At 41.2% G+C, this 27,393-nt stretch overlaps 1 protein-coding gene and 1 long non-coding RNA gene across 3 annotated transcripts; both read right to left on the bottom strand.

The window, feature by feature from the left end:
• Positions 1–4,495: 4,495 nt before the first annotated feature.
• On the bottom strand, positions 4,496–13,595 carry BZW1 (basic leucine zipper and W2 domains 1). Of its 2 annotated transcripts, XM_033064931.1 has the most exons (12): positions 13,470–13,595; positions 12,975–13,048; positions 11,113–11,289; positions 9,445–9,539; positions 9,140–9,205; positions 8,744–8,879; positions 8,077–8,186; positions 7,791–7,961; positions 7,375–7,521; positions 6,917–7,055; positions 5,943–6,065; positions 4,496–5,723 (listed from the first exon to the last, which is right to left on the bottom strand). In XM_033064931.1, the coding sequence occupies exons 2-12, from the start codon at positions 13,036–13,038 to the stop codon at positions 5,692–5,694; spliced, it is 1,260 nt and encodes a 419-aa protein (XP_032920822.1). In that variant the 5' UTR covers positions 13,039–13,048; positions 13,470–13,595; the 3' UTR covers positions 4,496–5,691. The 2 variants fall into 2 exon arrangements, with proteins under 2 accessions (XP_032920822.1, XP_032920823.1); XM_033064932.1 differs by lacking the exons at positions 12,975–13,048; positions 13,470–13,595 and having other exon boundaries at positions 9,534–9,539; positions 11,113–11,190.
• Positions 13,596–16,211: 2,616 nt separating this feature from the next.
• On the bottom strand, positions 16,212–20,568 carry LOC116998422. Its single transcript, XR_004418391.1, has 3 exons — positions 18,651–20,568; positions 17,398–17,523; positions 16,212–16,334 (listed from the first exon to the last, which is right to left on the bottom strand). It is a non-coding gene; the product is annotated as an uncharacterized LOC116998422 (long non-coding RNA).
• Between the last annotated feature and the right edge of the window lie 6,825 nt (positions 20,569–27,393).

The raw sequence follows: 27,393 nt of genomic DNA, 5'->3' as shown, positions 1-27,393 counted from the left end.
GGGAGATTACCAGAGTTTTATTGTCTCCCATAGAAAAACGTCACTGAAATCTTGAAAAGCCCACTGGGCAATATTTGCCCTTGTTAAGCACACAGAAGCCTTTTTTCTTCCTAGGGTAATTCAGCACTGGGGGCCAGAGTAGCTTGGAAGGAATATCCATACCACAGTATGTCTTTAAAAGGCTTTTTTAAAGGAGAAGGTTACAGGTTTAAGTTCCCCTATCAAAAATAACTATTTTGAAAAAAGCTCTTGAATTAAAAAATAACTTATAGCAGAGAAAAAGGAAGAAAACGTGATATTGAGGAAAACCATGATCTTCATTATAGCTTAAATTTGGTAATTAGTGGCTTTGAAAATGAATTGTCTGTCTGTGAGGTGTAATTCAGAGTAAAATATCTTTGCTACACCTGGATAATTCCAGTCAAACTAATGGTCCTGACAGGGATAAGAGAAAAAGACCACTTTGCAGAAGGTGTAACAATGCTAAGAATGGAAAGGGGCACCATTGAAAAGTGCACAGGAGAAAAAAGTGCTGCAAACATCTTTCTGAAACTCCTGGCAGGTAAATAACTTCTGGATTTCTGAAATTAGCAGGGATGTTTTAAGATTTTTTTTTATTCTGATCAGGTCATGTGATACCAGATTAATATTTGAGTTGAAGGTGTTTCAAGAAAGCTGTCTTGCAGCTTGAAACAAAAAGCTGCCTTCATAGGGGCACTAGAATGATTTTAGTTACATTTGCTGGATCCTTTTTTTGATAGTATTGATTCAGAAACCAGTTCTGTGAATGAAGGAGCTGTTGTCAATAACACAGTTTTGATGTTTGCAGTCACAAGTCCAAGGAAGGATGTGACACTGGGCATCCGAGTAGATGGGGATCTGGTCTAATGTGACAGCAGCTGGCAAAAGGAAACACAAGACACTTTATAATACAGGTTATCCTAAACCTCCACCAATTTTAGTTTAGTTCGGTTTTTGTTATTTTAAGAAGGTAGATTCTCATCTCACAGTAGTAATTGAGTGTCAGGTCTGGGGAATTCTGTGGATAATAGAAGTTTATTCCTTTGGCTCACATTAGTAGCTGGCTGTTTTTTGCTAGGATTGCATTTCCTTCAGTGAAAATGTATAGTTTGCACATATGCTTGTGATACCACAGAACATGGTCCTGCTGTTTGTTCACTGAATGTATTTGAGCAGATTAATGAACAATAACCATCAACTGGATACTTTCAGAATTCATTATTTATATTATTTGTATTTTATAACTATTTTTTATAATATTATATTTTTAAATTAATATTTATTATTTTTTATATTTATATTATGACAAGCATTTGCTTAACCCCACTCTAAAATCCAAGGACAGGCTTTTAAACTAGATTTTGACTAAGTATCACTGAAATAGCAAAGGGGTCATGCCAGACCGACTTTTTAAATTATCAGTGAGAAATCTGTAGAATTAACTATGGATGTCTTCTCAGTAGCAGGGTGGGTTTTCTGATTTTTGTTACACTGTTAAAAAACCTGTAGTTTGGAGTTGTAAATTAAGATTTTAAGCCAAGCCAGGGTAAAGCAAACATATATGCGCTTTTATGATTAAAAAAAAAGCTTCTTGTCAAATACTCATACAAGTTACTTCAAGTTACTTAATCTTGATTGCCTGATGACTATTTTAATTTGGACAAAAAACTATTTAAAAACATGTGTGTGTATATATATAATATATATGTGTATGTGTGTATGTATATGTGTGTATATATATATCTCAAGGATAATTATTAAATCTGTACTTTTAAGAAAAACAGAGGTCCTGAACTCATAAAGTAAAATTCAGTGAACCAATCTTTTAAAAGAAAAACAATTGAAATTTTTTGTTGCCTTCTTGTTTTGTGTATCTTATCTGAAAATCTGTTCCTTGCCATGTTAATGTAATATAAACTCTCTGAATTTCCAAGGACTGAATTTGAAATTGCTCCTACTGACTGTTTGTGCCCTGGTGTCTATCTGAATGTACTGTTTTTCTGACCTGAAGTTCTTTTAACATAAGATCTGAGGGAAATTTCAGACGACTTTCTTTTTCTTTTTTGTTTGGGGGTGGGAATTGTTATTTTTTTCTGTAGAACCTGCATATATCTATTGTTGATTTTTCCCTTTTTTCACTGTAAATATGCCGTGCTGAGAGTTGTCCAGTAACAGTTCTCCAAGTAGGTATTTACAGTAATACCTAAGGTTTTATGTTTTCAGAATTGATAAATGAAATTTTAGTTTTTTTTAATGCATAGATGAACCTTGGTTATACTGTCAGCATGTACCTTTTTTAAAAAGGTTGCCATTGCTATAAACAATGTTTACCTGAATATTCTTAATTAGAAGTAGTTGCTCATTTAATCACTATTCTAATCACTGTTCAATCCCATCTTTTCAAAATGAGGCAAAATGTAGCTGTGAAAATAATCAAAAATTATGGTAGCTGCTCTGGAACAGTTTATGAAGTCCTAGTACTGGAATATGTAAAGATACTGGATGCTGACAGTACTCAGTGAATATACAAAGCCACCTGTACTTTGGTTAGGCTTTAGGATTTCTGTCATGTTGCTTTCTGTACTGTGGGATGTGTCTCAGCTTTACTAGAACTAATGCAAGGTGTCCACGTGTCAGAGTGGTTTGAGTACCGTGGACATGTTTGAATTGGTTTTGAGCTCTAGGGACTACTCAGCACCTTTGCCTTCAGAGATGAAAGTTCTGGGCTTTAGTGTGCAGTATTTGATGGGTGTATCAGCCACGTTGGTGCCCACAGGCCAGTGCAGAGCTCCTGCAGTTACCCATGGCCACAGCGGCCTGCCAGGCTGGCCTCTCATTGAAGGGTGGGGTCACACACTCCAGCAGGACAGCGCTCACTTTCTTGAGCTCTGTGACTGTTTTGGAGTCTGCTATCAAACAAGAACCTTCTGAATCCTTTCACGGCACTGGGACAGTCACAGCCATGAGATGTCTGGAGTGTACAGTGTATGCTCATGGAATACTACCTTGGAGCAGCACTATCTCCTGTAAGTTACTGTGAACCTTAGAATGATGCAGCAGCTGTGATACGCCTCAGGTGGGTGAAAATATGCTGGAGAGGCAGGGACGGAGGGGAGTGATTTATGAAGAACTTCAGCTGTCTTCTTCCATGATGCCAAATTGAAGAGAGAGGCACAAGGGAACAGTATGAACAGAACATTTCTACACATTGCTTTCAGTCAACATTTTGGCAGCAGCTTGATGTGAAGGATCGCCCTCATAACATTTGTAATTTGCAAGCCATGCTAGTAACAAATGTAGCTTCATCTGTCACCATCAGCAAATTTAAATACCTCAGCTTTGTCATTTTGGCAGTACTACTGAAACTTGAGATTCATCAACAAAGTAAAAAAAAAGTTAGGGTCAAGGGGAAAAAACCTCAAGGGATAAAACCTAATACAGTTCACCTTGCTTTAGGAAACAGATTAGTACAGCCTCTTTTTTCCTTAATCAGAAGCTGATTATTGGTTGCAGTGTACAGTGAAAAATAGTTCTTGATAACTTCCTCTAACAATGAACAAAAACGTCTCTCTGGATTTCCCTTCAGAGGGAAGAGAACTTGGGCCCTTGCCATATCACATGATAAGAAAACCAGGTAATTATGTTTTTATGTACCTGGACTGCTATAGTTTATTTTAAATATTTTCTAGTTAGGTTTAAGACCCAGCCATCTCTTTGACAAACTGGCTGCTCTGGTGGAGCATTCCCAGATCACTTCCCAAGCTGCAAATACACATATTGGTGAACTTCTACTGAAGGGCCAAAACAGAGTATTTGCTTAACAAATGCAGCCTGCTTGTCTAAGGAAATAAACATTTTTCTGTCAAGGACAGCTGGACTGGGATGAACAAAATCCTGGTGGCAACCCCCTGTAAGCCACTGAAAGTAAGATGCTTTTGAGGACAGAAGTTTTAAGCATAATTATAAGATTAACAACCAAACATAATTTTATTTTCTTGAAGGAACTCATGACATTCCAGGATTCTGAGCACAAGAACCTTTTTGACCTGGTTCAGAAGGTGCTGGATTATGTCCAAAACAGGTACTGCTCATATTGTGCAGCACTTTCCTTTCTCTCTCTGTTGAAAGGCACAAAGAGGGCACAGGCTCCTGCAGCAAAACGGGCCGAGTCCTAGGGACCACAGAAACACCACCAACTTTGAATTTGGTTATAAGTGCCTCACTGTTTAGTATGACTTCTTGGATACTTACCAAATACTGACATAAAACTTTAATACTGATGAACCTGGTTTTCAAACCATGGGATATTACTGCTTTTACCATGGAAAAGAGGACCATATCAGCAAGAAAGTATTATTTTAATTGCATTTTATTCAACAGTCCTTGAATTAGGCAAAAGACTGTGCACTGCTTTGTACCCTGTAGTGTCACCGATGCTTTCTTTTCAGATAAGGAGCAGAGACAGCCCTCAACGTTAAGTGTAAGGATGGCCTTTATTTGCTTAAAAAAAAAGTTACAAAGTAAGGAAGATCACTGTAGTATTGAACAGATTGCATTGTGATGACAAATTTTTTCATTTATTTTAGTAGGTGTACTCTGGTTACCAGTATTTCAGTTAATGCTCACTGTTTGCTTACAACAGTACAGACTTCACTTTTTCCCCCCAATCTTTCTGAACTGTCCTGAGAATTTCCATTAGGAATTAAAGTTTCAGGGAGCAGATAAGTTGTTTGGCTTAGTGTGTGAGCTGCCAGCATAAAACAATCTCTAACCATCAGGGGGCAGGGCTGGAGTTCTGGCTGCCTCAGGTTGGCAGCAGCTGTGCAGTTACTGAGCACACAGAGCAGCTGCTCCCCTGCCCCAGCCCTGCCAGCAGCAGTGCCTGGCTGGTGAAAGCTGCTGGGCAGCTCTGTATGGAACAGTGCAGCTTGTACTTGCATGAGGGAAAGGGAAAAGGATGGCACCCCCAGAGCTGCAAGGCACCTGGCCCCCCCTCAGGAACATGGGCCAGCAGCTGTGACAGCCAGCAGGCTCAGAGATGCCACTCTTCATGCCCCACCATGGTAACCAATTGCTGCCACCACAACAACTTCTTTTCAGCAGTGGGGCTCCCACCTTCCCCAGGAGTTGGAATAGAGGATTGCTTTATGCTGGAAGCCTGGTAAAGGGATGACAAAGTACTGGGGGACAAAGACAACCACCTGTGATGGGGGCTATGTGGTGGTACAGACTGCAATGCCACACAAGCGATGGCCTCTTCATGTGGGAGGCTTTTTTGTAGTTTAATCTGCAAGCAGACTGCCCAAATCTCATTCACCATATCACATCTACTCCAATACAGACAGAAATCCCAACAGATGAAGTGGATTTCACCGTGGAAGGCCTTAAATTACATTATTACAGTAGAAAATACAGGAGGTAGAAGGTAACTGAAAGGACAAATGCAGGTTAAGAGTCAAATCTAACAGCTCCTGTAAGCTACTTGAACATGGTTTTAAAAACTAAATCCAGTATTTCATTAACTATAGAAAACAGTTAAAATAAATTGCCATGAGAGCCCTTATATCATGCTTGATACAGGGAGGTAGGATGTAAGAATCAGAAGGACACATGAGACATGACACTTATCTACAGCTCCTGTTTGCTTTAGTGAGGCCAGAGTTTCACAGGTCAGTCACCCTCCTCAGCTTCAGACTCCGACTCTGCAACAGAGAGACCTCATCAGCAGCCTGGCCATGGCTCAGCTGGTGCCCTGCATCCTGCACAACAGCTGCCATTGGATCCAGATGGATTGTCCTGGCAAGCTTTTCTAGCCAGGACCAGGGGAGGGGCAATTAAAATCCCCCACTCCAAAACACAGCATTATTGCATTAGGTTCCCAAAATGAACAAGCTCCCCATATGAGCTAAGCTGCTGCTTACCTTCTTCAGCGTTCTTGAGCCATTCAACAAATTTCTTCATCTGCTCCAGAAAAACACTCTTTCCTTTTGCAAGATGTGCATCTTTATACCACTTGAGGATGGGTTCTTCACTCAGAACTTCAGCTGTAAAGATATGCAAAAGCAGTATTAACACAGCAAACTGCTGAGAACCTGACTGGCAGCCTTTGCTTCTTCCCCTAGAAGCATCATGTACTCAATCTCCAGGTAGAGCTGGACAGATCTGCACTAGGAGTGCCTTCAGTTTTCAGACTTGGAGAACCAGGCATTTTGGATGGCTTCTCATGCTGGGAGTTTCCTCAGCACAGTATCCAGGAGCTGTAGTTTCACTCCCACTAACAGTCTGGAGTGTTTCAGAATTATTTGAGATGGCATACTAAGCACAGTTTCAGTTAACAGCAAAGAGGAAATGCAAATTCTTTTAAAGTCCAAAGTAAACACTGCCTGTGGTGTAGGTGTTCTTTAAATTTTGCAAGTACAATACAGTCTTCAGTTTAACAAGTTTCCATAGGTGCACAGCATGTTTTTCAGTACCACCTTTTACCAGACATTTAGAAAGAGCCTAGAGCAGCCCAGAACACATTGGTGGTCTCAATCTTCAGCTGCTCACAGTCACTGTTACGAGAACAAAGAATACACTATCATGGAACTGGACAAAATGTCTTAAAAATCTAAATTTAGCTTTGTTCTGCAACTCTTAAGCAGATCAACTGTAGACAGGCAGCATCTTTGTCTTGCACTTCCCACTGTGCAAAGGGCCAGCCACATGTATTTTTACAAATGGGAGATAGAAAATTCTTCAGTTTATTGAGTGCAATGTTGTAGCACTGATCTCCCCTGAAGAATTTATCAGAACCAAAACATTCTGTTTCAGAAACTTTAACAAACCCAACCAACCAAAACCAACTCCTCCAAAAGCCCACAAACCCTTGAAACTACAGCCCCACAGAAGTTACCTTTGTAGAAGAGCACCACTATTTTCTGGAAGGCCTTCATGAAGTGAATGTTGTCATAACAATACTCCTGAATCTTCAACAGAAGAGTCAGCTCTGACTGACCTTGGGTGGTGAAGGCAGCAAGTAGAGGGCTGTATTGCTGTAACAAGAACAACAGATTGGCACACACAGGGCACACTTCACATTTACCACCTGACTAAAGCTGGTTTTGCAGTTTCCATCAGCCGCTGCTTAAAAATTTGCAACCACGGCCCCACCCCAGAGCAGTTCTGCAGCAGTCACTGCCTCTGCCTCAGGCCCTTGGCCAGCAATACTCCTCACAAGGGGGGGAATTCCCCATCTCATTCTGTCATTGCACTAGCAGAGTTACAGCCTTAACACGTAAAAGGGAGCGGCAGGCAGAAGGAAAACCAAGCTCTGCCAAAGGGGTGCACAAGTCCATACTGAAGTTACAATACCTTCAAATGCTTAATGGCTTGCTCTGCTACCAGCTCCTCCTTTTTGTTCCACTCCACTGTGCTCATTACACTTGACCAGATTATCGCTACCACAGTCTGTTCTGAGATGTTGTTTTTCTTCATCTCCTCCTTCACGTACAAGATGATCTGCCAGGAGACTAAGAGTCAGCACAAAGGCCACATTTGGCACTAAGCTAAATTAAAACTTCACTTCTAAAAGTAACCCAGAAGAGGTTTAGGAATGTCAGCCAACCTCGTTGATCACACAGCAGGACTCAGGACATTAAGGAAAGACCATAAAGCTAGTATCAACCCCCCGCCCCCACCAGTTCTCATTTTAGTTTCCAGTGAGAGCTAAGTTCAGTATGAAAGAGACAGGCACAGAAAGCACCTCCCCCTTGTCTACAAACACCTACATCCTTGAATGGATCTCCCCGTGACATCTGCTCCTGCAGTTCTTTCTGCAGCTCCTTCCGAGCTCCTATGGATTGCTGGTTCCGAACATACTCAGAAAGTTCCTTTAGTCCTGCTTCAGTGAAGTACTTGGAGAAGTGTTCAACACTTTGTTTGTTGGCTGGGAAGAGTTCCTGAAAACAAAGTTTACAACTCTTTTGTAGAAGAAATGTATGCTGAGTTCAATGCTGTCAAATGCTGTTCACTAAACTGCTTATGGAGCAGCAGAGTAGCTCCAGTGGTACTCACCATGAGCCTGTTGTCCATGTTTACTTTGCGAAGACTGACAGCCACTGCATTGATATCTTTCTCATTTATCCATGATTTGAACAGCTTGACTGCAAAAGCTGCAGAAACACCTGTGCAGTCGGAATAGTTCTATTATTAGTGAAATTCACAGGGAACCATAAGGCCTGAGTACAGGGTACCTCGTTTGTGAGAGTGTGCTCTGAGCAGCAGCTGTGCTTCCAAGCAACCCCAGCACAGTCTGCAGCACCTCCCCCTGCCCAAGGACACTGTAGCCTCCAGCACGCCGGAGTTTCCTCCTACCACTCAGCATCACAAAGTCTTCTCTGTACTAAACTCTTCTTGCTGCCGTTTAGGAAGCAACCTAAAGACATGACACACCTTTTGTATCCTGAAAGGTCCCTCTCCAAAATACAGTAGTGTCTTGCTGGCAATGCTAGTGACAGCAGTCCAGTGTCATACAGGGAAGGACTACACAAAAGCTTCCCCAAGAAATTAATTTTCTGAAGTCTTAACAAGATATTCCAGATTGTGGGGCAGCACATTTACCTTGGCTAATCCTGTAGTCAATCTATCACCAGAGGAAGCTCACGAGGGTGTATTGTCATCCTAAGTTTCCACCTACTTGTCACGGTTCTGTCTCCCTAAGGAAGAGCTGGGCCACGCTTACCTTCTTTAACCAAGTTCTCATTATAGAGACTGTTGAGAATTGATGCGTTGAGTGTCCCGTTGGCAAGCAGAATACCCGTCAGCATGGCCAGTTTGTTCCGCTCAGATTCTGTGAACCCTTTCAGAAACAGCAGCAACTGCAGGACAAGTAAGAAGAGCTGCATAAAACCCACCACCTCTCACTAAACTTTGGCCACTGTTTCTGTGTTAAATACTTGTTTCATAAAGCTAGCAGAAGTTAGCTACTGGTAGTTATGCAAGCCAGCCATTCTTCTATGAACAACTTTCAAGGGTTGTATTTTAATGATCCATTTTATGATGTAACCCTTCTACAGTGATTAACTAGCAGAATGTGAAGGTTTATTTGTCTGCTGATAAAAAAAAACCCACTCCATACCTTTTTGACTTCATCTTCAAAGCCTTTCTCCAGATACTTGTAACGCCTGATTAGCTTGTTAAAAACCTAAAAAGACAGAGTACATTATCTTTTGCTGTGAACTATCATTTGACTAGAATTTTTAAAAACTAAGTTCAGTAAAATAGATCTGACCTCTTTACAGCAATTACAGCTTGGAACACTGCTACTCTACCACTTCCAATATATTTAAAGCCATGCATTATTTTTACCTTAACTTACAATTACAGTTTAATTTTTCACCATTAAACAGCTTTAAGTTAAATTGTCCTCATTTCAGAACTAACCTGAGCAAATGCTTGCATGGTTTCTAGGTCTTCCTGTGCTGCAAACACACAGACGTTTGTGCGTGTCATGTCATCTGCCAGGGTCCCGCCTGGGGCTGCAGGAGGATTTCAGCATTAGTAGTGTTCCTGCCAGTGAAAGCACTGAGCATTCTCCACAGCAGAACTCCAAAACCCATAACATGCAACACGTTGTCCTTTCATTATGAACTCAATGACCTGATCACCCAGACACCCCTGCATTTCCCTCTGTTCCACTGCTGCACCAGACCTTCAAAATCACCTTAGATTTGAACATTTAAATATTCTGCCCCCGCTACTCCTAAGGGGATTGACAGCACATCTTGTTTCCATATGAGCTCCTCTTCCCCTTAAAGGAAGCCACCGAAGCTGCTTAATTCTAGCAAATGTATTTTCAGTGTCTGCTGCAATAGTGCTGCTTTCACATGACAGTCAGTCACAACAGTAGGCTGAAACATGTACAGACACAAAATTCAGTGCTGCAGAGATGAGCTTGAAACTTCAGTTATTTAGGCTGCTTCACTAATGAAGGTGCATTCAGGTCACCAGCTTCACTGCCAGAACACCTCATCATCAATTTCTATGCCATTCTACATACAAAGGAGATCCCTTTTTATGTGTTAGTCAGAAACATGACTTTAAAACCAGAGATGAATATTTCTGGTAATAATATTAAAAGCTGGTAAGGCAACAGGATGTCAGTTTTTATTCTGGCCTCCTCTGACTGAAGATGAAAGCTGGTCTGCTTAGCTACATGTTACAGAGAGGGAATTGAATAAAACACCCCAGATCACCATTAACATAGCAATGCCTTCTTCCCTTCCTCATCAGCCTCATTCCTAGAAGGAACACTTTCTAACACAGGATGCACTGAATGTAAACCCAGATACTGTAACATTTACAGTATGTGCTTACCTGGTTGGTGAGCATCTGTTCCTCTTTGCTCTGTACAGAGTGTGTCTGAGTTTACAAGACTTTTCATCATCACATTTCACTTCCTCAGTCTGTGTTTTCTGCTGACTCAACCACCCTCTCATTTCTCACTCCCTGACGCCTGCTAGAGCCCATGACCCCACTATTGTCAACAACAGATAATTTGTAATAGCATGTTCAAGACTAAGCGCTTCAGATTCTTCTGCAAAGAAGTTTCCTTTCCAAAATAACAAGGCAAGATGCACAAATCATAGCACCATGTCAGAATCTTTCAGGGTAACTACCAGTCTTGCTACCAAAGACCACACACCTGAAAAAGCATTCATCCATCTCTCATCATTAGAAGTGATCTTGACCAAAGTCAAGATCTACTGGTAAAAAAAAAAAAAACACCAAAAAACTCAACTAACAAAAACTAGCCAAACAAACGAAACCAACCACACCCACCACACCCAAAAATCGAAAGTACTTTCTTCTAAGCAGAGTTTGTACAATCTACACTTCAAGGAATGCTAACAGACTCCAGTAAAACTGAGGTAGGCTATACAGAGTATTTCTACAGTAACTGCTCAGGCACCAAGATGGTCAGGTGGTTTACCACAGATAAACTCTGTTCCACATACTCAATGGGCTCTTTAACTGAGATTTTACACTGAAAGAAAATGGAGCTTTTGTAGAGTGAATGAAGCTGAAAGTAGCCACATCAAAGGGACTTACCCAGCATTCCACCAGCCACCAGGATGTCAAAAAGTGTTTCTGCATAGCGGCGATAATCAAGTTTTGCACCAGAAGCATCAAGAAACTTTGCTACTGCCTCCAAGTCAGTGCCAGTTTCAGTTAAACCTTGAATAATACAGTCCTGGAACTGAGTAGGGTCAAACCTCTCTTTTTCATCTGTAAAGCAAAAGTGTTGAAGTAAGATTTCCACGAAGAGTGCTTTGTGATGAACATTGCTTGGCTCTAATAAAGCTTACCTGACTTCTCAGTTTGATTCTTGTACCCTATTCTCATGTTAGATCACTCCCTCCAGAACCAGAGACTTAGTTCATGCTGGAAGGCAATTTTTAATACATGTCCGTATAATTTTGTACATTTGATTCCCTTACTCATTACTCATTGTAATAAAACATTACTCATGTTTTATCTCAGCTTTTTAGGCCTCTCTCTGTTTTGGATGAAGTCTTCTGACTGACAAACTGCATACCATTATCTCATCCAAGTCACCTGGCAATTTGCTTTTTGGCTATGAAGACCATCCCCTCTTAACCTGCAGTTAAGGCAGTTTGAGGCAATGACTTTTCCTCGAGTGCTTGGGAGAAATGTAGACATATGAGCTAACTTAATGGACCATAACTGCAGATCTATCTAGCATCCTTTGCTGTTACTCAGCGGAACACACCTGATGTATCTTCATACCTGATATATCAGCTGATCATTGCCTTGTTTTTACTACAGGCAGGGCATAGTCAACATGCAACAAATCCACCCAAGTAACTAATAGAAAGCCTTAAAGAAGTCTTTCACTTTCCTCATCTCAATTTGTCCTTAGATAATGGAAATCATTAGATGAAAAACTTCCAAAGACAAGATAAGTCAACTGCAGATCTTATTTTGAGTGCTGTCTACAACAGCTTAACCACTTCTGTTAGCACCTAGCGTGTCAAAAACATCAGTAGCTGGGTACAAGTTTGGAAATACTGGATCAGTTATTTTCCAGGGCAGATCCATGGAGCTCATTGTTCCAGGAGAGCTGCTTCACAGCCAAACTATGGTTAAATGCTTAAAAAGAGACTAAACCCATGGCTGCTGGCATTTCATCTGCTGGCCAGACCACAGCAAACTCTATCATTCAAGAGATTTTCAAGGTGCTTTGACATTCAAACAGGTTCTATAAATCCAAGTGTGCTTCTGCATGTACAGCATCCCTGAAGCTGCCTGTTGGAACACCGCTGGTATACAAGTAAAACTGTACTGAACAGAAACCCTAAGTGTCCCCACTTCCTCTTTAGGTTGGAAAAAAGTACCACCAACGTGCATCACACCTCTGCAATCACTAACTTTCTTACAAAAGTAATTGTGCACGTAGAAACACAGGCCTTTGCACATGCCATATTTTGGGGCCTTTTTGGATGTTTACTGGGGGATAGGTGGATTTGGGGGATTTTGTTGTAGTTTTCCCTGTCAATTTAAAAAAAAAAAATTAAAAGAGTACAATGCAGTTTTTATCCAGTGGCAAAGTCAGAAATTCTTACTATGTTAGATACTCCTTAGATGCATTAACCTGCAACAAGCCTATGCTGGAGCTGCCCTGTAATACCGGGTTACTAGATCCTTCTGCTTACAGGCTAAACACACTCAGGATAGTTCTGGAATGACCATCTTTTAGGCAAAGGTTATCACAGTAAATTCAACGACAATTCTGACTAGCAAATATTTTTCATTAGCATAGAAAATTCCAGTCAGCCAGCCTCAAGACTGCATTTAGCATGGTCTCATATGAGCGCATGAAGACACTGGCTGGTTTACTGACAGAAACCGACCTTTTACTGTAAACACAGCGCTGGCAGCCCGTAACTCACCTCTTTTCCTGGTTTTAAAACGCTGGCCCGATAGTGTCGGCTTCTGCGGCTTTTGATTATTCATAAAAGACACCCTGCAAGGAAGCAGAGACAGCCGTGAGGACGCAGCGGGCAGGGCCGCGCCGCTCCTCCCCGCAGCTCCCGCGGCGCTGGGCGGCTGCGGGCGGCGCCGGCCCCCGCCCGGCTCCCGGCACGCACCGGGCTCCCCGGGCGGGGGCGGCCGCAGGGCGGAGCCGGAGCCCGCGCGGTGCCTCTGCCCGCGCCTGTGCCCCTCGGCCCTGCCGCACGGCCCGAGCAGGCGCCGCCGCCACCTTCGCTGCCGCCAACGCTGCCCCACTCCTGGGTACCCGTGCAGGGCAGGAAGAAGGGGAACAGCACCTCCCTCCCCCGGCCTCCACCGCAGCGCGGTGCGGCGCGGCCCTTACAGCCCAGGCTGTCACAGCCGCTCGCAGCCAGCCCCAGTCGGCCGCTCCCCGCCCGCGCCCGTCTCCTCACCGACTTTAAGGCAGAGAGAAAATGCCCGAGCGGCCCGGAGCGGAGACGGGCAGGAACGGCAGCGAGGAGCAGCGGCAGCAAGAGCTCTGCGAGCGGAACCGACGCCAGAGGAAGAGGGGAGGGCCGTGCTGCGCCCCGCCCGAGAGGGTGGAGGGAAGGGGCGGGGAACGGGGCGGGCTCTCCCGGAGCCGCCTGTGCTGTGGCCCTGCCGGCTCCCGTGGTCTCTGCCCCGCGGACCCAGTGCGTGGTGCCCTCCGCGCAGCCCGGCCCCGCCCGACGGAGCCAGCCCCGCACCGCAGGGGCATCTCCCCCTGCTCTGGGCCCTCGGAGCGCAGCTGCTGCGTGCCGGGGGCAGCGCCGGGCCTGCGGTGCATCGAACTTCAAAACCACACCTGCTGCTACTAGGCCCTAGATTTGCTGTGGCAGTTGTAACAATTTCTTCTTTCAGATCCTGGTGATAACAGCACCGCACAAGCCCTTGACATACATGTAGCCTGTGCAGACCATGAGTTACATACAAGCTGTGCCATTTGACACATAGCAAACCCCTGGGCTCTAGAAGCGCTGGCCTTCTCTACTGCCGTCTAACCACGGGTTCTTTCTCAAGCAATCACCTCCACAGGTCTCGTCCTACCTTCAGGCTGTAGGGCAGTCTGTTAGCAGACAGCATGAACGCACCCACTCTGTTAGTGGGGGCCCTTTAAGTACTATGTAAAAAGGCTGCCAAACTCACACAGCAGCACAGAGCTAGTGACAAGGGGAATACTCTCCGTGCTGTGGTAGGACGGGGATGCAATTGCAGCTCAGTTCTTTGCTCCCCAAAAGGCCAAACCAACCTAGAGAACGCGTCTGTCTAGACCATACACAGCAGCAAATTTCCACCAGATTTAAGTGCAACGTTCCTGTGACTACAGCTCTTGAAATGACCAGTTATCAGGTGTACAAACGGAACAAATCACTGGGCTGCAGTGATCATTCTCATTGTCAGTAGGAGCCAGATTTCATCTCATACCATTTTTGTTATATTTCTCCTTGAAACAATACTGGTGATAGATCCTAGTGCCATGAAATAGCAGTACAGGGCCTTACAAGTTTTATTCAATAAACATTTTTGCAGATTCCAGTTAACAGCCCAATCAATCCACAAAATGCTAACTTCAAAAATGCCACATTCAGAGGAAGCATTTTCACCTTAGTATTAGCAAATATATGTCCATTAATTCTAAAGCCAAGGCACTGATTACACTGGTGCTCATTCTAAAATGAGAGCATTTGTCTAAATCACAATTAATTAAAAAGCCAAGAAGAAAAATCAGGAATCATTAAAATCACATTTTAAGGAAAGGAAACACAAAGATGTAATAATTCCTGTTGTCAGCTCCTTAAAGTTTTTGATTTGACAAAATTGCAAAGCCCACTACCAGCTGAGCTTTTCCCATTAGCTGTAGTTTCTCACAATTTACCAAGAGAAAGGAACGGGAAAATTTTACCAATGTAAAGGAATAAGATCTTTTTATATCTCTACAGATTTAGATTAAATGTGACTTAAGGGTGTGTGCATATACTATACTATGCTAATTTAAGCCTGCACTGTCATAATTGAAACAAATGAAAATAAATTTGTGTTTATGTAAATGAGCACAGGATCTGAACTAATGCAATACCTGTTGAGCAGAGTTGTTCCTTATGCTAGTGTTTTGGGTACAGAATGATGTTGTTAAACACCACTGTTAGGAGAACAGCTGGTACTGGGATCCTGTTCTGCTGCTTCACCCTTCCTACCTCCAGTACCACTCCCTCACCTTGTGCCCTCTCCTCATGTAGGGATGAATGCATCAACTTTGTCCTGCTTCACCATTTTGCTGGAAAGAAGGGATAAAACTGTGGGTAAGGCAGAGGAGGAGTGAGGGATGCCAAGGCAGTGAATAGCAGTGATTATATTCTACCTCTGGAAGAGGCTAGAGTTGACAGTGGTTCAAAGAGATCTGATGATGTGGAGCAGGCCGGAGGTGGGCTGCCAGGAAGCAGAGCTAAACTGAGGTGGTAATGTATCAGTGCCTAGAAATATTTGGCAGTATGTACTTTTAGAATCCCTACTGAAATACCGATACACTGCCCATCACTAATTTGTACAATGTCTCATTCTATCATTCTAATCTTTGGGATTTTCCTATGCTGGAAGAACAGAAAAGACAGGTAACACCAGTTGTGACTCTCAAACTGGATGTAGAAGTGACAAAATGGTACTATTTGTGATCTACTCTTTGTTGCAGATATTTTCAAAATTGCATGCAAATTAAGTTCTTGAGGTAACTCCAGAACTGTTCCAGTGCAGCACGAAACACATTAATTACAGGTCTTTTACTCGGCAGGACAAGAGAACTGGTGCTTATATCTTGTTCTACCAAGATGGTCTTACATATATATGTGTGTGTGTGTGTGTGTGTGTGTGTGTGTGTGTGTAAGTATGACAGTTCTAACTCTTTCTTGCAGGAATGCTTGCAGTCAGTAAGTGGCTGAAGGAGTCATCTGGTTGTCTGATCCTTAGGAAAACTACTAATCTATATCAATGGCCCACGGCTTACAGGTTCCAGGTTTGTCTTTAGGAAACTGAAATAAAATATTTAAAAAATAATTTTGCTATGGGGAAAACAAACTTACTGTAATTCACAAATGCATGTTCCTTATCAGCCATGCAAATATTATTGCACACACATATCTCAATTTTCTCAAGTTATAAAAGGTTGGGAAATCAACGAACTTACCTCTAGTGAACAGTGGCATTCTTGTAATTGAGCAGGTAATTAAGGTCATATCTCCATAGCACAGGTGAGTTCCCAGCCCAAAAGGCTCAGATCCCAGGAACTGAAATACAAGATTCCACTATGCAATACAGTTTAATGAGACTGCATAGAATCGTGGGGGCCATGATGTTTGCAAAGAAAGCTTACAGTTCTTGGTGCATTCCTGGAGACAGTACATCATCTCCTGGTGACTGGATAACAAACTCATCTTTATTTAAATTCTAAGTTGTTACTAAGTTTTTGCACAATACTTAGCCCATGAAGGTTCTTGATCTTGGTTATGGCTTCTATGAATATAAGAAGTTCTATCACTGAGAAACATTTTGACTACTGGAGATCCAGCACAGAAGGAAGCAGAGGTGGATGGATGCAGAATTCCCAGCCCAAACCTCCAGGCAGGTTGTGATAGGGGTCTGTACCTGGCTGCTATTGGAAGAAAGGGGCCTGTAGGTCTGCCTGACATAATTTGTGTACCTTTTCATAGCGAAATTTTTAGTCCAGAGCACAACAGACTTGTTGAAACTCAGGCTCATGGGGCTTTTTAAATGGAAAGCTTTAATTAATGGACCTTGACCTAGTTTCATCAGATGTTGCCCATTTTCCAGTTACCCAAAGTATTTTTTTTAGTTTGCTTTCTGACTGGATATGCATTGATGGGAGAATGGCTAGTAAAATCTTGCTCTTAATTTAATAATTGCTCCTGTGCTTTACCACTTCAATTTTTTATTCCTTTTTTTTCCTGTTTAGCTTATAAATAAACAGAAATTTGGGCCCAGTGACAAGGTATTAAGCAACTCCAGATGTATCTCCTTTTATAGTGCCAAAGGATTAGTGCAATGGAAAACCTGTGAAGTGGCTATTGTCAGGAAACAGTGTCATCATTGCCATCTTGCCCTGCTTGCTGCAGAAACACTTGTGTAATCATTGTTGGCTGGGACTGATATAGTGAGGGAAGTTGGCTCCTGCCTCATTCTACAAAAATAAGTACTCTCCAGCAGGCTACTGCTCTGTCCTGCCAACCTTTGGAGTGAGGGAAGTGCAAGACAATGGGAAGAGCAGATTGAATTGAGGGCATTACTCTGGAAAGACACAGAGAACTCGAGGGTGAGGGTGCATTTTCTTACCATCCTCATTTTGAACAAAGCAGAGGCAAAGCACACCAGCAGTTATCCAAAAAACTTCAGTAACTCTGGATGACATTTGAATAAAAGGGCATAGTCCACTAGCTCTGGGTTACATGTTCCATCTGTCTGAGAGAGAAGACAGGGCATGTGAAAACCAGCCAGAGCTGGTACTGTATTGCACTTCCAGAGAGGGCAATAGTCAGGTAATGGATACCCAGAAGAGTAAGAAATACATATGCTACTGACATATGTCAATCACAATCTCATTCCGTGTCTTATTGCTAATGCAAGATTTAACAAAAAATGAAATTTTCCTCCTTTCTTTTCCCAAACCACTTCTAAACCTATTCTAATTGTAACCAGGGTTGAACAGTATCTTTGTGAGCAATATCTTAAGCAAAATTAAAAATACAAACAATCTGTCCCAGAAACAGTCATCAGCTAAACTCTACGCTCATGCAACAGTCCACAGAAAAACCAACTCTTCAGGTCTTCATTATCCAAACCATACTGAACCATAAAACCTGTCCCAGAGGGTTTTAGGGTGATCAATTCATACACCTACCACCATCACTTACCAAGATTTCAGTGCTGGCACTGCTTACCTATTTATTTTTAATGTGAGGATTTAGAAGTCAGAAGTAAGAGTTTACTACAAGTTGGATCTTGCATTACCTTGCAGAGCTGGCTTTATATCTGAGAAGTGGCTCATATTCAATTCTGAGTTACATATTTATCATCTGCAGATGGATAGGGCAGTTAGGATGTCAGCAGTACTCCAAAGTAAAAAAAGGGGATGGATGGTCCTGCTTTTTCTGGATGTTGCATGGGCTCTAGGATGACAGTTTTTGTTTTGATTCATGGCATTCATCAGGGTACTCTTAGAAGGTTGGTGCTGGGTTAGGCTTTCAGAAGAGGAGAACTTTGGTTTCCTCCTGTGTCTTGATGTCAATGAAATTACGCTGATTTACTTCAGAAGAAACTATTAGCCAGTAACCGGGCAAAATACCTTCTCATGTCACTCACTTTTTATTTTCCAAAGGCAGGGTGCAGTCCAGCACTGAATAATACATCTAGATTTCTTTTCAGGACAAAATGGAGTGGACACCCACTCCTAAAAGGAACATTAGAAAAACCCCCTTTTATTACAGCCTCTTGATGGAGATTACAAGCGACATTAGGTGTACATGCCCAAACTCCTAGTGGTGGCAATAAATCAGCCCATTCTAAGTTTTAGTTTCTTATTAACCTACCATGCCCGAGGTTAGGCTGATTCAGCAAGTTCTTCTTGGGTTTTTGTTGTTTTTAGTGTGGTTTTTTTGCAACAGTAACAAAGTAGACGAAATGAGCATTCAGTAGTTTTCACTTCAGCTTCTCAACAGGGAGATGCAAGTTCCCTGAAGAATGGACAGGACAGGGAAAGGAAAGGAAGTCCAAGTACAGGAGAGCTGTGGCACAAAGGGCTGATGTGAGTGCACCTATGTATTAGGATAAAAACCATTTTCACTGAATATCTGGAGTGAAATTCATGCCACCATGCCTCAGAGAAGCCTGAGGTTTTTTGATGGGATTTACACAGATCAGTCCAGAGGGAAACTGCCTCCATTCATTTGTTCTGGCTTTCAGACAGTAAATGAATACCATTGCCAAGAGGCTAGAGAATTTTCAAGCCTCTATCCAAGATTTACTGCCAAAGAGATAAAAAAGATGATGTCATCAGGATAACCCTCCAAGGAGAGTTCAGGACTGAAGTTCCTTTTGCATTTAGTCCTGTCACCTTTAATTAATTTTAGTTAAATCACTCCTTTGATTTAGTTAAATCAACTTACTTGTTGGCTGCCAAAACTGCAATTACAACAAATAGTGATGGTTTAGTACCTTCCCCCCAAATGCTCCACCAACATGTTAGACATAGCAAACAATTTTTTTGGACTGGAGGTTTAAAGCTGAAGTCACCAATTCCTGCAAAAGTGAACATCCAGAATTTTACCTACCAAAATATGTATTTTAAAAGCCTGTTTTCTACGACTATCTATTAAAAGCTATCAGGTTTAAGACTCTGGGGGCAGAAAAATACAGTTGCTATAGGAACAAACAAACAAACAAATTTGAAACAAGTAAAAATGCCACGGAAAGCACAATCTAGTCTTTAAAAGAACAGTGGAAATGTAAAAACAGCTCTGCAAACTATTTTGATTATCTGATGCCAGATATGATAATCCCTATATAGAACTGCATGTTGCATCTGCAGCTGGAGATAAAGCATGCACTAAAACAGCAAGCCAGCTGGAACTGAGGGATTGTTTACAGCACACAGTCAGTGTCACCAAAATACTGACATTGCATTTTGAAAATACCTCCTCTGACAGTGCTTCCAAAGATGTAAATAGAGGTTTAACTTGTCAGGCTGACAAAAAGAAAAGCTTTAAAAATGCAAGCCAGTGATGAACTGCAAAAGCTAATACTAAAAATGTAGAAATTAACATGTATTATTTGAAACTGTTGCTTGCTACAAGCCTACAATCCAACTCTAATGTTAACTGGGACCTGTTAGCTTTTTTGCCCCCAAAACTTCATACCATTCATATGTTATCATTATTTCCATATTAATTTATTGTTATTTACACATGATTCTGACCCCATCATCATCAATGTCACTACTCATACAAGCAATGCAACTTGCTTGAAATACACTTTCTCAAGGAGAAGACACTGATTACTGCAATAGAAGTGATTGTCCAGGACTGTACTGATTATCACTAATTTTAGGAGGATTTGACCAATATGTCGAAGACAGAATTAGTCTTTTCTCAACAAGAAGATTACAATCATATTATCTATCCCAGATACCCTTAGTTCATCCCATAGTAACACTGCTCATTTGTGTCTGTACTGCCTTATATAATACCAATGGCACAAGACTTGCTGTTCCATTCTGCTTCAGCAGCAGCAGTCAGGACACTTATTTTCATAAAAAGATTCAGATAAATTAATGTGAATTGGGAACATCATTAGGGAGTTTCAAGAGAATCAGAGAAGGCTGAAAGCAGCTCCTGGTCATGTAGTTCAAAGGTAAGAAACAAATATGACAGAATCAGAGAGTACTGTGAGTTGGAAGGGATCCACAAGGATCATCGAGTCCAACTCTTAAGTGAATGGTCCATATGTGCATTGAACCCACCATTAATACTTTGTTTTACCTGTACATCGGGTGCATTCTGAGTTGACACATACACAGCCACTTCTTTATCTTCCACTCTTGGAATAACAACCAATTTGTTTCCATGTAAAAATGTTCTTGCCCTCTCATGTGCAATTCACCTGTTATGCATATAATTATAGGAAAAGTAAACTGGGTTTCAAATGAACTGCAAGGGAATTTATATTTGACTATGTATGTGTATAGAAGGCAGAGAAAGAGTTTTGTCACAGAAGAAAAAAAATGTTCATTTATTTTATTTTCTTTGAATCTCAGGCTTACACCTCCTCTATTTATAGACCTGTGTTTTTTAGAAGAACATTATTCAGTCAGTATTGATTTAACATCTCATGCTTTTTCCTTCTTTAGGAGGTGAAGGTTACATCTCTTCTGCTATAGCAAGATTACATCTTCTGAATCATTCTATGAGTGAAAATACAACTTTCCTATTCCTCTTCCTTTTTAACCTCTTTCCATCAGTAATACTTTTTCTACCCATTATCTACCCACTTTTGTACCATTTTCATTAAAGAGCGGGAAATCTGTCAGCACAGCATAAAAGTTAATTCTGCAAATTCTCTGCTTTACCCTCAACTTTATGCCATCCTTGAGTGTGACAATATTGGCCTGGTGGTTATTCCTGAAACATGTTCCTGAAACAGGGGTTCGTGCAGGAGTAATAGGAATCAAAACTGAAGCCACTAAAGGGTGACATGACATTTTCTTGGGAACAGTCTGAAATATTAAAAAGCAGAGCAGAAAAAAATCATCAGAGGTCAGAACCTATGTAGAGAAGATTGACAGAACTGAGGTGGATGAACCCAAAAAAGTGAAGCAAGCCACATCTTTGCAGACTTCAGCATCACCACTGCTTCAAACAATCATATTTCATACTGTTTACTTCAGAGAAAACACATCTGAAGTCAGAAATACAGTCAGGAATCATTCTAATTCCTTCTTGCCCATCTTGCTAAAGAGACAGGTAAATCATTGTTCTGGCCAGTGTTGGCTAAACTGAAAAATGGTTTAATCCATCTTTTTGCTATTTAAATTCTCATCATCAATCCCCTCTTATTATTTCAAAGTCAGCCTGTAATTGAAAACATTTCAGACCTACTTAATTAAAATACATCTTTGTGCTCTTTATTGTTGAGCTGCTGATAGTTCACATTAACTTCAAGTAGACTATTATCAGGGACCATGAAAATCTTCCAACATTTATGTTTTGGTTGGGCTTTTACCGAGTAAAGAGTATGCTGTAAAATGTATCATTTTAATTTCTTACAGGACAAAAAGCAAATTCTTGGTTGATGCTGAAAGTTTTTAGTGGCAAACTGGTAAGAAGCAGCAAAAATTTGATTTTGAAAGTTTTTAAGTTTTGCAACAAAACAAAACAAAACAAAACAGGTAAATATTCACGATGAAATTTGAAAAAATTTTAATTGAATTCTTCCAATGGACAAACTTTTTCACATGCCAATCACCTCTTCCTTTTCATACTGCAGCTTTGTAAATAGATCTTTCAGGCTTGAACAATCACAGAGATGCTGCAGTAAGTTATTTCATTTATTTGTCCTGAGGCCCACTGGACAGTTTAACGAAATTCTGCTGAGCTCTTGCATCTCTGGAAGCTGTGTCCCTGTTTGAGCTGTGTCAGGACAGCATGATCTACACAAAACCTTGAGGGCAAGGAGTGCATCTGCACCCTAAATACCAGGAAATTGTAAAAATATAAAAGATTGCCCACAGCATCAAATGTTTCAGCAGCTTCATGTTAGAATTAGTAGAAGCTTAAGAATGAAAAGTTAGGAGGGCAAAATACTCATTTTAACAGTTCCAGACAGAATCTGAAAAGAAAACAGACAAGCAGAACTCCTCTATATTCTACTTTTCTACCCAAACCTGGTGGAGGGAGAAACATTTCCTCCATCACCAGTCTACAACCTTCATTCAGCATCTGATCATTCCACTGCCTGGTAAAAATAAACCCTAGACCAAAGTGAACACACACCTCTTTATAAGTAACAAGAAGCTAAAGATACTGTGAGAAGTACAAGTGAATCTGTGTTAGTTTTATCAAGAAATAATCTGTTGTTAGAGAGGACAGGTCAAATACAGATTGTAAAAGGCTCGCAATGGGATCTCTACTGACAGTCAAACAAACCTCATGCTTCGCTCTATGTCTCCTACATTTTGGTAAAGTCCATTAAAATATCCAGTACCTTCCTATAAGAAAGTCTTACAGGACCTTCTTGCACTGAGTGTGATTGAACCAATGCCTCCAAATAAAATACTCAGATCTACAACGGTGTCAGTGCCTGCAAGGAAGAGGACTAGCATTCCACAAATCACTGTGGACACTGCATTTCCTGTCTTTCAGCCTGCCTGAAGACTGCAATAAAGTCATCCTAATGGGAAGAAAAAAAGAAGGAAAAATTCCATCAGCGGCAGAAATTGATCAAAATATATTGTTTCTTGTATTTGAGCTGTTACCATTGCCCAAAGTTTAACTGAAACTTTTTATTTTTCTTGAAGTACTAAGCTAATCCTAGACAGTATACTAAGTGAGGACATTATTTGAGGTTATCTACATGTAAGAAAACATGCCAAAATTTTAACTTTATCAGCAGTTTGATGATTTCAGAGTGCTGGAAAAGCACTCTGGTCCTGGCATATATATATATGGTCGGTATATTCTTTTAGTTTAATTTTAACTCAGAAAATGGTGGTTTCTTCTCCAGGACATGGAGGCCCCACTGTGATAATGACCCTGATTTTGTGAAGATTTTACACTCAAAAAATTCAAATTTTTATGCTATAGTAATGGCATTTACAGAGAGAGGCACTAGAGGCAGCTGGGCTTTCTATAGTCAGAAATATTTTGTTCTGGGGCAAAGCCACGTATTTTGAAAGAAAATATAACAGCAGTATTTTTTCAATCAGGCACAGATGAGTCTACTGAAGAAAATCTATAAAGTGCTCTTTCTGTAGCCCAAGAAAGAAACTTCAGATTCAGATAGCCACAGAACTTTTAAAGTAGAGGTTACAAGGTTTGATCTTTACTATGTAATACTCCCATGACAAATGTAAAAATCAGGATTACATGTTATGTCTTGTCAGAGATGGAAAATCCTCTCAGCAGGATTTACATTTCTTTACTGAAGCAACAGTCACATCAAACTACCTAAAACAAAGAGCCAGCAGCTAACAGGGACAAGAGAAAAACTGACAGCCAGGTTTTCATCTGCACTTTCTGTTGACAAATTTTGCCAAAAAACCCAAAAAAACCAAGGAAAAAAAGGTACCTTTTCATTGTGTCAGCAGAGTTAATCAAAAAGGCAATTCAGTATGAAAGTGAGTGGCAGAAGAAGCCTCCCAAAAAAGTGGTATTAATTTCCCTGCTTAAACTCACGTTATTCATGTGACAGTTGATAGACAATCTTCCTCCTCTTCAAAGTGACCTTTTGATTGCCAGCAGAACTATCGTATTTTGCTCATTTTGTTGTCCCCACCTCCACTGTTCTTGGGTGCAAACAACTCTCTTTGAAAGGCAAGACCCTGAAATATTTTCTGTGATAGCTTTAGCTCTGTGGCACAACTTGTCATTGGACAAAGCAGGTTGGGGTTACTTTTTTCTTTTAATTTGTGGAAGGAACTAACATGTTTCTCCCGAATTTTCTCTTCCAGGCTGTTTGTTTCTCCAATCACTGCTATGACTCAAAACTTCTGGGCAGCAGAAGCACCTTTGCTGCTGCCAACACAAGTTTTGAAGGCTTTCAGTCCATAGGAATCCCTTTGTTTTTCATGGGAAACCTGCCACAGCTAGCCAACTTCTCATGGGCAGAGGCACCCATCCAGGGTGAGGCCACGCACGTTTAGTGAGCTGCACTGCAGTGAGCAGCTGCTCTGGGGACTGACCCTCTGATGTGAAGGTTGGCAGAGACTCCTGTGGTCACTCCTTCACTGACTTCAATCACATCACACTGGTTTGTGGTCGGGTCTCGCTCTCCCCACCCCGTCCTTCTCCTCATATCCACTAGAGGGTATCGATACCTAAGAGCACAGGAACAAGGACATTTCCTCTGCCCCTAACCCATAATGCCACGTGCTGCCGCCTTCGGTCACAGTTGTTAGGACCTTAGTTTTTGAATAGTTGCAGTCACAACTCAGGATTATTCATTGTAAATCGCTAATTAGTTAATGAGAGGCGGCCAGAAATGAGCTTTTTGCTGGACACCATGTGACAATATGGCATTTTTCCATATACTCCAAATATCCAGGCAGCCTAAATTTTATCTGTGAAAGGGGCATAAGCGCACATTGAAGAGTAGGGAAAAAACAGTAAGAGGCCCAAAGAAGCAGCTGGAAAAAGTGGGAGAGGTGAAGGAGGGATGCCAGAATTTTCTTAGCTACTTCCAAGCAGGAATAGACTACATGTTTCAATGCCTACTGGAAATAATGGAAATATTCCTAAAAACTACACAGGAACCTGAACAAAACTTCTGAAGCATTAGAATCTTAGCTTTACAGAGTATGGGATAAGAAAAGAAACAGTGAACTCCTTGGCATTTATGTCAGCATGCTCACAGCCAGCAAGGAACTGATCATTCAAAAGAATCTTTTACCATCTGTTGGAGAAAACTCTTGTTTGTTATTGGATGTGAAGCAAGAATGAAACATTTCTGCATTGCAGATTCAAATTTGGTTGAATCTGTGCAAAGGAATATATTAAGGCCAATATGGACTTAGCAGGATCTAGCCTTTGAGCAGAAAGGCTAATACTTATATAGATTTTCCTATATGAATGCCATACTTCTTCATCATACATAAAACACAGAGTATTTTATACTTTCTAGAAAATATATGTCTTAAAGTGCTAATAATGGCCAGAAAAAAAATGATTTAGGATTAAATACAGCTATCCTATTTCTACTCAAAAGCACTTCAGACAACTAAATCGTTAAATTACAGTAAGCAACTATCATACCTGAAAAATAAAAAAAACCCTCCTATGTGTTTGTGGAACCAATCATAATCTTACTGGTATGGACACCTTGTTTAGGCTGGAGAAGCAGTGCTCTCCTCCTGGAAGCTCAATCTGAATATGCAGAGCAGATGGTGGCATCTTCTTTCTGTGTGACCAGCTTTATCAACCAGCAGCAGTTCAGCCAAGATCTTTAATCCAAGTGTAAAATTTGTAAAACATTAATTTAATACTTGCATTCTTAAAGCATGAGTCTCTCAAAGGCAGGGCAGAAAGGCAGATTTACTTCCTCTTTCATGGTTTTTATAAAGTTTTTTATGCCTTACTATGAATATTCTGCACTGGGAGGCAATCATTAAATAAGAAAGGAGCAAACAGCACTCTGTCATATCATGACAAACCAAAAACTTGTGTCGTGCATTTTCAGAACTCAAATGAACTTTTGTGCTTGTGAGGTGTTGTGTAATAGCAGCAAGAACTACCCACGAATATTTGCAAAAGGAATGCAACCAAAGAATTTTGAAAGAAGCTACTGAAATGTGAGTGAGGATTAAAAAAAAGAGTGTGAACCTGACTGCTTGGATTCTAACTCAGTCCAGTCTGGTAAATCCTGCACTACCATTTTCAAAGATCTCCTCTTGCCTCTGACTGCAGATCAGGGGCCTTTCCTCCTCCTCCCCCTCAAGTTTTCATCTGTCCTTCTGTGAATTTCCAGTAACTACTGCAATTAACCCTCTTCCTTCCTCTTCAAGTCCTATACCTTTCCTGCACCTAAGTCCAGTCCCAGGTTGTCAGGGTCTATGTCCCAGCTGGAAGAAGCCATCCAACAGAGTACACGAGACAGAAAAGATAGAGAAGTTCATTTAGGATCTTTCAAAGAAAATACTACATACCACAAAAAAAGGCCGACTGGTGCAAAATGAAATGGTCCTAAGTAAGGAGCTCTTCACAAGTTGGCTTTGCAGAGGCAGACTATTCATTTTTTTGAAAAAGTGAGGTATTTGTAATAATGTCAACATGTAGATTATCCACATTGAAATGTCTCATTATGTGTGACTAAAACTAGCATCTTCTATTTATCTGAGGACAGATCTTTCAGTTTCACAAGAATATCAGGTTTTCAATGTCTGTAGGAACTCAGTAATGCCTACCATTACTTCAGGAGGAAATATAAACTCCTGTATTGGATCCATGGGTGAGAATTGTTCTGGACTGCAAAGACCCAAAAGGATCTGCAAAGAAACTGAGGGAGGGTGGGGGAAGAATGCACGCATTCATGCTAAGTCACAAGTCTTTGTCAACAGATGAGATTCTTTCCTAGAGTGACAAGGAGTTTTGACACTTTACAGGTTGAGTTGCAGTCAAAAATTCAAGATGTCCAAATCTTTAATTCTGTTAAATCTATTCATAGGCTACTCAGTAGGGGTTATCTGACTAATCACTCTTAAACATTTGCTTGAAATACATCAAGCCTTAAGAAAGATGTCCCAGGATTTCCTGAAACTGATCATAACAAACGTGTTGCAGCCACATTGGGTGTGTAATGTCTACTGTGGGAAAATGCAGATTGTATAGCTGTGTTCTGCTCATAAACTTACCTTTCTGTTCATAACTTACCTTTCTGCCAGTCACAAAAAAGATTTGCTTATCTGATTGTTGAGAGCAAGCCATGCTTTTGCTTCAAAGTCTGAAAAATAAAGCTTTATGCATCAAGAGAAATTACTGAAATGTTGTATGCTCCTAAAGGTCAACTGAGTTTTCTTTGTCCTGCAGAATTTAATTTGATGCCCAGTCTGAAAATAAGCAGGTGTGG

The sequence above is a fragment of the Catharus ustulatus genome, chromosome 7 (assembly GCF_009819885.2).
Source record: "Catharus ustulatus isolate bCatUst1 chromosome 7, bCatUst1.pri.v2, whole genome shotgun sequence".
NCBI lineage: Eukaryota > Metazoa > Chordata > Aves > Passeriformes > Turdidae > Catharus > Catharus ustulatus.
The sequence above is the reverse complement of the archived record's forward strand: the minus strand, read 5'-3'. Positions and strand labels throughout refer to the sequence as shown.